Consider the following 11776-nt stretch of genomic DNA (forward strand, 5'->3'; position numbering starts at 1 on the left):
AAGCTTTGATTCTTGGAAATCAAGAATCGAAAATTTTCTTATGATGGAGATAGAGCAATGGTTTGCTCTAATGGAAGGCTTCAAAGCTCCAACAAACTCCAAGGGCAAGCTTCTCAAGAAAAGCAAATGGAGCTTGAAGCAAATTCAAAGGAGCGAGGCAAATGATAAAGTGACTAAGCTTTTGGTCAACTTATTGCCTAGCCACATTTTGGCTCAAATCGGAGAATTCAACGATGCCAAGGAGCTTTGGAGCAAATTGGCAACAATCTATGAAGAACCCTCCACTGTACCGAATCAAGAGGAATCCAAAGAGGGCGACTCATTGGAGCAAGATCAAGAGGAGGACTCCGAAGTTGAGAGATGCTCAACTTCCGAAGAAGAGGAAGTCCAAGAAGCTTCATCCTCAAAGGAGTGCAATCAAAAGAGCAAGGAAGGAGCATATTCCTTGTTTCATGTACAAGAGGATGAAGAAGAAGGTGAAGCCTCCACCTCTAGGATTGAGGGGGAGCAATCTTCATTGACACCGGATCAAGAGCAAGAAGAATCCTCCACATCCGGGTCAAGAGAAGATGAGGAAGAAGAAGCTTCCACCTCCGCAAGTCAAGCAAAATCGAATGAAGGAATATCTTCGGATCAAGAGGAAGCTTCTACCTCCGGATCAAAAGGAGAAGATGCCACCCCTACAAGCAAAGGTATAAACATTTCAATTAATGATAAAAATCATATCATATGCTTTGAATGTAGGGAACATGGACATTACAAAAGTAAATGTCCTAAATTGGCCAAGAAGAAGGGCCAAGTGGCACAAAAGGGCAAAGTGAAGCCCAAGGAGACCATCCCCAATACAAATAAGAGCAAGGAGCATAGTATATGCTTCTCTTGCAATCAAAAGGGGCATTACCGAAGTCAATGCCCCAAGGGAAAGAAGATGGTCAAGGCTCAAGGAGGAAGCTCAATTCAAGGGGGAGCCTCTAAAGTAAAAAAGAAAGGTAACTTTCATTGATCCTATTCGCTTGCATAATGGTAAAAAGCATGCTAATTCAAGTTTATATCATTTTAATGCTATTTACCATGAAAATAGGTGGCATGATAAAATTAAAGAAAATCATGTAGCTTATCATGCTAAGACTATCACACCTAGGATTAGGAAGATAGATAAAAATCTAGGCAATCACAGTAAGGACCATAGTTATAAGTCTAGAAACAAAAATGCTCATGGGTGTAATGAAAAATCAAAATCTAAAGATTTAATGATAGAAAATCAAGTCTTGAGGTCAAGACTTGACAAACTAGAAAAGACCCTAAAAAGGATGGAAAATATCCTTAAAGGGCAAAATGAGCAAAATCTAGGTTTAGGACAACAAGGGTCATCCAAGGGCCATAGAGGTTTGGGATACAAACCTAAAATCAAAAAGGATGTACCTACTTACCATAGGGTTCCATATAGCTATGGAACCAACCCTAAGTCTAGAAGTCAAGTCAAGGATACAAGGGAAGTCATCCCTAGAAGTATCTTTGCAACAACAAATGTGACTAAGACTTCTAAGAAGTCTAAGAAAGTCACTAACAAGGTCACAAGGGAGGCTATCCCTAGAGTTGACCTAGAAAAAGTGACCAAGGCTTCTAAGAAGCCAAACAAGGTCACTAGGAAGGTATCTAGGGAAGTTATCCCTAGTAAATACCTAGAGCATCCAAGGAGCACCAATAGGTTTTGGGTTCCCAGGAGCATCTTCTCTACCCCATAGAAGGGTTAGAGAGTGTCAACTCTAAGAAGAAGGGTAGTTAACCCAACTTTTGAAGAAATTGACACTCAAGGAGTATTTTCAAGGTTATTATTAACCTTTGAAAATAAAATGGATTTATGTTTACTCTTGGGAAGAGTAAAATGTGTCACAATTTGATAAATTGAATGATATTTTAAGTGACACGAATTGGGAGAATCATAGGAACTGCCAAGTTGGAATTTTGGTATGTTCTTAGGAAATTTAAGGTCAATCTAAGCCTTAATTTAAAGTGCTACCCTTGTGGAAAAATGAAATTTGCTAATATTTAAGGAATACACTTAATTTCAATTGGCAAAAATTAATCAAGAGAATTAGAAATGCCAATATAGGTTTTGGCATTTTCTTGAAGCACTTTTGGGCAATCTAGGTTTAATTTTTAAGTTAGCCAAGATTAAGGATACTTAGATAGGTAATCTAGGTAATTTTATTTATGCTAAACCTTGCCATGTTATGTTTGCCCATCACATGCCATAACACCATATTTAGTTTTATATTTTTCATTCATGACTTATTATGAAAAATATAAAAATACCATGTCATGTCATACATACATTATGTAATTATAGGAATCTTTCTTTTGAAAGCTATTTCATTTTGATGTATGTCATAACATTATCATGCATTATGTTTAATTCTTTAAAAGCAAGGACAAATGGCATTTATCAACAAGTGTTTTCAACAAGTGTTGTCAACAAGTGGTATTAACAAGTAACATCCTAAGTGGATGTTCAATATCCACAAAATGCCTAGATAGATATGCATGATCCCTAAATTAGGGAAAAACCAAACTTTATATCTCACAAAGACCAATAAGATGACTTTTATGTGTTTTAGTGCACATTAGATACAAGTGAGATGTTAGGATGATGAACAAAACTCAAGATGTTGATTTAGTGCATTCTTTTGAGTTTTAAGTTCATCAAAACATATAGTTATGTGTTTTTCCATCATTGGGAAAGCTAATGTACAAGTAATGTGCATTAAACCCAAGGAATATGGTGGGATATTGGTTTTGAAAATGTTTTTAAAATAATTTTGGAAAACCTTGGTGAAGGCTATCTTTTGATAGTAATCACCATTGAATAGTTAGACACAAACTTAAAGAAAACACTAAAGTTTTTGCAAGTTCTCAAGTTTGTGTCAATCTTTGAAAATATGATGTATTTTCATAGAAAACTATTTTTCCATGATAAATTATACCCTAAATAATGTCTACACAAATTTTTACAATTTTTTGAATTTTGTAGAATTTTCTAGGGGTTTCTGAAATTGGCTGAAATTGAATTTCAGCAATTTCAGGCCTTCAATCGATCCGTGGATCGATTGGAGTGCCTCAATCGATCAGCCGATCGATTGAGAAGGCATTTCTCGCGAGCAGAAGCTCGCTGGATCGATCAGCCGATCGATCCAAGAAGACTGAATCGATCAGTGGATCGATTTAGCAGGGTTCAATCGATTGGAACCCAACTCCAATCGATCGAAGATGCTGATTTTGGCTGGGAAGGTCTGATTTCAGCATCTTTGAACCTATTTTAGTCTAGGTAACCATTCCAAACCCCTGAAAATATATTTGTATACATAAAAAGGGTGTTTTCGTGTGGAAAACAAGGATGGATTGGTTAAGGAAGGCTAAGTTGAAGTTTAGGTTGAGGTTTGTTTCAAATTTTGAATATTTGAACCTCAAAACTTTTAAAATTGGGTTTTCTAAAGTTTTAGGGATTCCAAGTCATTGTTGGTGCAATGACAGAAGTTACCACCATGTCTTTAGGGGGAGAGACTCTTTAAAGACATGAAAATTATTTTTCATGAACTTTGGAAGGTGGTTAACCTTCCGTTAAGAACATGCTCAAGGTTGAGCGTTTGAACTTTAATGGGGAGTGAATATCCTCATTGTTCAAGTGGTTTCAAGTGGATAATGCTCAAAGATGGGCATTTACCTACATTGGGGGAGAATGTAGGGTTAAGGATAATGAAGTGTATGTGACCTTCATTATCGTGTTAATCACAACGAGTGAAGTTGTGAACAACAATGAGCAACTCTTCATGGGAAGAGTTTTCAACAAGTGAATTTGTTGATGTGTGCCCAAAAATGGGGAATGGTTTGATGTGTGCCAATAGGGGGAGAATGAAAGGGAGTAAGTTAGGATTTCATTACCTAGAGGGAGTTTGCCCTCTTAGGGGGAGAATGAAGGGCTTAACTTATGTATTCATTACCCAGTGGCATGAAGCAGGTTTAGGCTATGGGATTAGCCTAACTTACATGTGGTATTGTAAGTGATAGTGTTGGTATTGTCAAACATCAAAAAGGGGGAGATTGTTGGTGCAACATCCCTCAGGTCAAGGTTGACCTGGTTGACCAAGCTTGAGTCTTGGTTTGGGTTTCGATGTTTGACAATGTAAGGTTGATTGAAGAAGAGTCAAGTAGGTCAAGGATGACCGGATACTTGACTGGGAAGTCCTAACTGGGATGTTAGGCAGAAAGAAAGACCTAGTGAGTGAAGCTAGGCAGTGAGGAAAATCCTAGTAAGTGAAGCTAAATGAAAGTCCTGGTGAGTGAAGCCAGGTAGAAGAAAATCCTGGTGAGTGAAGCCAGGTGAAAATCCTAGTGAGTGAAGCTAGGTGAAAGACCTGGTGAGTGAAGCCAGGCAGAAGAAAATCCTGGTGAGTGAAGCCAGGTGAAAATCCTAGTGAGTGAAGCTAGGTGAAAGACCTGGTAAGTGAAGTCAGGCAGAAGAGAAGTCCTAGTGAGTGAAGCTAGGCAGATTGGAAGTCCTGGTGAGTGAAGCCAGGCACGGGGAAATCCAGATGGGTCAAGATTGACCAGACATCTGGTGAAAGTCCAAGTAGGTCAAGGGAGTGACCGGATACTTGGCGCGAGGAAGAAAAGTCCAAGTAGGTCAGAGGGATTGACCGGATACTTGGCAAGAGGAGAAAAGTCCAAGTGGGTCAAAGGGATTGACCGGACACTTGGTGAGAGAGTCCTAGCTGGTCAAGGGTGACCGGATGCTAGGTCTTATATACCAACAAGTCATGGTTGACTAGATGTTGGTTTAGGGGGCTTTGGACTTGGTTTTGGGCAAAAACCAAGATCTGGATTGATCAGCCGATTGATCCAGCAGATCTGAATTGATCAGCCGATTGATCCAATAGATTTGGATTGATCAACCGATTGATCCAGCAGATCTGGATCGATCAGTGGATCGATCCAGCAAATCTAGATCGATCGGTCGATCGATCCGGTGAGTCCCCGCGAACAGAACCCCTCTGGATCGATCAGTGGATCGATCCAGAGGTCCCAATCGATCAGTGGATCGATTAGGAGTTGCTGTTTATGCGCGATAAGCCCTGGATCGATCCACCGATCGATCCAGGCTATTCCAGAAAGCACAGAGGCACTCGGGATCGATCCGTGGATCGATCCAAAGCCTCCCCGATCGATTGGGAGCAATCCAATCGATCGGGATCCGACCGTTGGCGTCGATTTAAGCCGCAGGCGTTCATTTCCTTCGGAAGAACTTCAACATTTCATCTCAGATCAACACAGCGACTTCTCCACACTTCTCTCAAGCTCAGATCGCTAGTTCTTGAAGGTTCTTGGAGGTTTCCCAAGTCAAGAGGCGGATCAAAAGCAAGAAGAAGAAAGCTAGGGTTAGGGTTTTCATTCCATATCTTGTAAGATATCTATTGTATTTGTTTCCCTTGCTTTCTTCTTGTATTGTGAGGGTTGTAGAGTTTCTCCGCCTTCAGTAGTTACTGCAAAGGAGTGATTTCATAGTGGAGGGTGCGTGAGTAGGTGTGGATCCTTGGACTAGTCACCTCTTGTGAGGTGGATACCAAGTAAATCATCCCTGTTAGCGTTGTATGCTTTTGTTTCTTATATTTCCGCTGCATATCTCTGAAGAAATGAGCAACGCCGACGACGAGCACGCGAAGAGCTATTCCCCCCCCCCCCCCCCCTCTAGCTACTTTTCGGTCCCATCAATTTCTCCTTCTTCCCGCTGGCTTACCCTTTTTTCTCTTCGTGTCTGGGTCAGGTATTAGGCATCGACTGTCATCGCCTTCCATAATTGGACAATAGGCCTCATTACCCAGGGATGAAAACTACTTCTATAGCATTTGATTGCAGTTGACAATAAATACACATAATCTATATAGACAAAATAATCTCTTCCAATTGTCATACATGCTGCTATTGCATGCGAACAAGGTATCTTCGTCCCTTGAAATTTTCCACAACTGCAATGTTGAAGGCGAAGATGTACCATTTGCTTATTACCTCCTTTTCGCATTTCACGAGAGTATCCAATCTTCACTTCAAAAACTCCATCTTCACGATTGAAAGAGGTTACTTGATGGGTGTATACAACTTTTAAATGTTTATCAAGCAATTTGAGGCACTGCGAGGTGTATACTTTGTCATTGGCCATCTGATCAGAGTATACATTTCTTCTATTATCAAAGTACTTGACCATGTTATAAAATGTGTGCTCGATAAGGGTAGCAACAGGTAAACGACGTGCATCTTTTAAAATTAAATTGACACACTTTGCTACATTTGTATTCGCATGCCCATATCTGTGGCCGCCATCATGGGACATTAACCAATTTTCTATTGGGAGCGATGTAATCCAGATCCATGCCTCATAATTCTTCTCTTTTACCCTCTCCAAAACTCGCTCATACTTTCTTACTTGACACGCCCTCCCTATAATATGACATCAGTTAGATGTTGTATATAAAATATGTATGCATATATATTAATAGTATTGCGAGGTTTTGTAACCGTACCAGCCTTTATGAGTAAATTCTTGAGTCCAACATTTTTGAAGCGTGTGTTAAAATTGCTAACCACGTGACGGAGGCAATAGCATGTCTTGCATGAGTTTCATTCCAACTGAGATATTGGTTATTCATTGTCTGTATAATTCCAATATGTTTATCGAAAATGACACATATACCATCACACCTTACTATATGCGTTCGAAGGAGCGCCATGAACCATCCCTAACTGTCCACATTCTTGGACTCTACCAGCGCATAAGCCAGTAAAATCACAGAGTTATCTCCATTAATGGTTGTTGCAATTAGGAGTGAATGTTTATACTTACCATAAAAGAAAGTTCCATCAATTTGGATCACTGGCTTTGTGAACTCGATACTATAGATAGCTGGTTTGAATGACCAAAATAGTCGACTCAATTTTTTTTTTGTTGAATTCAACTGCGCGATGCCTGACATGAGTGTGATCACCGAATGCCCACCATACAACACTTCCAGGATTTGTCTGTTGCAGAGCTGCAAAGAAATGTGGTAGACGTTGGTATGATTCATCTCAATCACCCCAAATTCTGGCGATAACCTTCTATTTAGCCTCCCATGCTTTCCTATAGGAGGGTTTGAAATGCAACCAATTGTGAATTTCAACGATAATACTTCCAACTGACTTGGACAAATCTTTCTTCACCCCTTCCAATATGCAGTTGCATATAAAGTTTGAGTCCAATTGTCTGTGATCAATCGATATAACCCTCGCAACACATGTGCGTGGACATTTATATCGTGTTATGCCCCATCCTCCACCAAGTTTCTTTAACCTTGCTGCACATAACTGCCTACTATACCCATATTTAGTGTTCTTGCATATGACTGACCAAACATGCGAACTTGACTCAGCAACTTCATATTCTTGACTGCAATTCAAAGAATACTGTTTAACTGCATTAATTACATCTTCCTTCTCTTGAAACTCCAATGTTGTATCAAATTCTGTACCAACTACCATTGCAACTGTGTTACCCACTGATCCAATACAATCCGCTGAAACAGGGTAGTTGGCTCCTGCAGTAAACTGAAATGCTTCAGACACTTCGATCATTGCCTCTTCGTCACAATCATCTTGACCGAGTAGCCCATCACTATCTTCCTCTTCTAAGGGGTTGGACTGACAGTCATTTGTTGCTATCAGTATATCAATGCTCTCAGGTAGTGGGACATCTGACTGACTCAATATACGAAAAGACTTCATAACTTCATGTGATGGACCAACCTCATCATAAATACTTGCGTCGAGACTTGGTTCGAATGGAGCTTTAGACAATACCTGATTCGGAACATACACACTTCGTCGGTCACATTGTAGAGTTGAATTACCAAACGGTTGAGAACTTGGAGCACATACACTGTGACGACCAGGCAGTATAAAAGGATCACCAATTGGCTCTGAAGTAGAAGCATATACACTATGTCTACCACTTTGCATAACAGGTTCATGCAAAAGACTCGAACTATGACCACAAAAACTTCGTCTACCACCCAGCTCTACCTCCTGAGTCAATACACTTCTCCTACCCTTAACTCGATATTTTCTAGTTTTCACATATAGTTGAGGATAACTTGTACTTTCAACAACAACAATACTATCAACAAGGGTACGTATATCATCACCATCTTTGACCTCCATACAATAATAATGGATGACTCCATTTGACATACAAGGCAATCTATAAAACATCATCTCATCGGAGCTCCAATTTCTGCTTATGGACTCAACAAGGTCACTATACTCAAAGCTCTCTTGCAAAAACACTACCTGATGCGACCCTCCTTCATAATCTACACCATGCTCACCCTCAATAATCCTACCTCCATAACTAACAAGAACTTTTATTCTTGAAGTCATTCTACAATAAATAAGTAATGGTACACCAAATTTTGAATAAACTATAATCTGTAAACATAAATAAATTCTCAACAAAAAAAATATCATAACATGTTTTTTTAATTAAACTAATTAAATATTTTTTTTATTTTCACATCTCTTAAATTAATATTTTTCATTAGTTTAAAATTCAAATTTATTGTCTTAATACATGGAAAGTGAGTAACTAGATAAGGTTATTTTAAACACATCAAAATTTTATTTAATAATAAACTAAATGTACTAATTACATTACATTATGCTTAATAATACTTAAAAAAAAACAAAAACCTATACAACTAAATTACAGTTATAATACAAATCTAATATAAAAACTACATATGATACAAACACTATATATTTTCACATACCTTAAATATAATATTTAATATTACTAAATTAAAAAATCTCTTATGAAAAATCTCAAGTTTAAAATTACAGACTAAAATTTTCTTAATTAATATTAAATACTAATAAATTCATTTCATTTACTAGCTGTATAATAATAAAAATAAAAATTTACTTACTAATTATTATTTTTTAATTACTGTTAATTCTACTTTCAAACCGCAGAAGTAAATTGAACATTTAGTTTGTAATCATATCAGAGGAATAATATAGAGTGCTTTTCCTAATTACAATAAGAAAAAATTTTGATTTTATATATACCTCAAAATAGACTGATTTATTATTTCATGTAATTAAGAAGTTTCCAAACTGTCACAAAATTAATAATTATAATTACTTTTTAAAAAAAATGAAACTAACTTGAAAGAAGCTTGATATCTATTTGAATTGTTTAATTCATTTATTTGAAATTTAAGCAATCAATACCGGAAGATAAAATTTACCTGTTTTATCACAATTTTGCTCTTCCTAGCTCGTTCGCAGCCTCAATTACTTTGAAAGCTTTCCCTTCACAATCTCGCTTCTCACAATTTATTCATTACTCGTTTATATAGAGAATTGATCTCGTTGCATGTTAATTGATGACAGAAAGAGGTTGCTCAATTAATGAATCTGACATGTCAGCGGGATTCCCGCCTATTATATATCAACAGGATTCTCGTGACATATCTGCATGTCAGCGTGATTTCTGCTCGCTGCATGTCAACGGAATTTCCGCTACAAATTGATTAAGAATTTGATTTCGTTTTGCATGGAGCCGCGTGGAGAAACTTTAGCTTTGTAATAATAATTAATGGGACCATAGCACATATGGCTCAATACAAAATCAATAATTATAATTACTTTTTTGTTAAAAAAATAAAACTTAAGCAAATGAAAAATGAAATAATTTGTAAAAAAAATTTTAAAAAAATTACTCAGATTTAAATCCCGGTAATTAGAAGGTACTATGATTTAAATCCCGGAATATAAGGAAACAAATAAAACATAATAATTACTAGGATTTAAATTCAATTCATCTCACCAAAATTTGTAAAAAGTTTTATTTTTATCTATTTTTAATAACTTTATTATTATGTTTATTTTAAAAAATTTCCTGTTTAGCTGTTACAAATACGTGGCCTTCATATTTTTTTTTATTAAAAAGAGGAGTTGTCAAATCCCTTTTTGCCACCACAACTCCACAAGCCCGTCTGGCCACTCAATCTCAAGCCCCTTTGTATCCCTCTTCCTCTGGCCACTCAATCACATCTACAAAAATCAGCAGAGGCAGAGTGTTGGGCATTTTGATTGTCAGATGATGGCCAGTAGAAGTAGAGCAGCGATGGCTCTTCTCCTACTGCTGCTGCTGTTTCTCTTCTCTTGCATAGCTATCTCAGACGCCAACGCCACTTCCTCAGGTATACACAATCGATCGATCGTCTCCTTCTCGTGTCTGCCTCGTCAATTTACTCTGATGATCAGTCGTTGTGTTTTGATGCATTGCAATTCGCGGCAGCTGCGTTGTCCTCTGTCTCGTCGGGCCACATTAATGCTGGAAGGCGTAGAACGGTGGTAGCTGAAAGGAAGCTAAGGCCAAGCGGCGGCGGCGGCAGCGGCGGCGGCAGAGGCGGCGGCGGCAGCGGTCGGAGTATTCCTGCTGGACGATCGTCTCCGGCAAGAGGCCAAGGTGGGAGTTTGGGACAATCATCTGCGAGGGCCGGTAGTGCTGCTGCAGCGCGACATGATCGTCATGTTAATGCAGGCTGTGCCAACCATTTCCATCGACGACATTTTGCAATTACTTTTCTCTTGCCGCTGCTGCTATGGTGAACTACTCTATGTAACAAGTTTGAGATTATTCAGCAGGGAGACGAAGCGTGAAGCGATTGGGTGGTATTGTGATGGTTTGTGAGAATTAATAGGCAAGTCTAGTGTTTGTTTATACCGCTGAGTGACTTGTTTAATTTCCAAAAATGTGCAAAGCGTGTTTATAGATTGTCTTCTATTGTCGAGCAAATTCTTGAAATATACATATTATTGAAAATTGGAGAACGATACGATTATTTTTGAGGGAGTTACTATGTGTGTGTTTCTTTTTGAGGGAGTTTCTTTTTGAGGGAGTTACTATGTGGGCGTTTCGTATTTGCAAATGCGAAAGAGATGAAATCAAAATTCTTTTTTTGTTTTGTAGCTTTCGCATTTGCTATATGTGAAATTAAGAAAGAAGTTTTTTTTTTCGCTTTACATTTTTTTTTTTGTTTTGTAGCTTTTGCATTTGCTAAATGCGAAACTCGCATAAGAAAGATTTTTTTTTTTTTTTTGTTTTACAGCTTTTGTTAATGCTTTCGCATTTGCTAAATGCACATTTAATGCTTTCGCATTTGCTAAATAAGAAACTATAGATTTATGCTCCAAGAAGTTTATAAACAAATCTTTTGTTACAAATTGATTTTGATTGCAAAAATAACTGATGAACGGTGATAAGTATAATTTTTTTTTAAAGAAATATCATATATGACAAAAGAATCATAATACGAGGGGACTAAACCTCATACTATAGTTTACAAGGACTCCAAAAATTTACATGAATATTCAAAATAAACCAACTCCTCACCATACTTACATTCCAAACATTCAAAACAAGAAAATACTTACAAACCCTTTAACAAGAAAAACATTTCCTTGTAGACTACTAATCCCAAAACAATCAATAAACTCTCCAAGTAAGAAAAACTCATATTAGAAAACCTCTTCTTGATAAAGAAAATTCCATATCTTTTTTTCCACGAGATGCCAAAGAACCCATATTCGTCAACCAAACAGTATCATCAAGTCATTAGCCCCTTGTAAGATAGAAAAATTATGAAGTTTTATATCAAATGGATATCCCTTAAAACCTAAAATC

General features: G+C 37.6%; 2 protein-coding genes across 2 annotated transcripts; one reads left to right on the forward strand and one right to left on the reverse strand.

Moving 5' to 3' along the window:
• Positions 1–6788: 6788 nt before the first annotated feature.
• Positions 6789–8463, reverse strand: LOC122019523. Its single transcript, XM_042576980.1, has 2 exons — positions 7218–8463; positions 6789–7168 (listed from the first exon to the last, which is right to left on the reverse strand). The coding sequence occupies exons 1-2, from the start codon at positions 8461–8463 to the stop codon at positions 6789–6791; spliced, it is 1626 nt and encodes a 541-aa protein (XP_042432914.1).
• A 1613-nt stretch (positions 8464–10076) lies between these two features.
• LOC122020690 (C-type natriuretic peptide-like) lies at positions 10077–10923 on the forward strand. The gene is made up of 2 exons (XM_042578701.1): positions 10077–10289; positions 10388–10923. The coding sequence occupies exons 1-2, from the start codon at positions 10187–10189 to the stop codon at positions 10699–10701; spliced, it is 417 nt and encodes a 138-aa protein (XP_042434635.1). The 5' UTR covers positions 10077–10186; the 3' UTR covers positions 10702–10923.
• The last annotated feature ends 853 nt before the right edge of the window (positions 10924–11776 follow it).

Source organism: Zingiber officinale, chromosome 9A, assembly GCF_018446385.1.
Source record: "Zingiber officinale cultivar Zhangliang chromosome 9A, Zo_v1.1, whole genome shotgun sequence".
Lineage (NCBI taxonomy): Eukaryota > Viridiplantae > Streptophyta > Magnoliopsida > Zingiberales > Zingiberaceae > Zingiber > Zingiber officinale.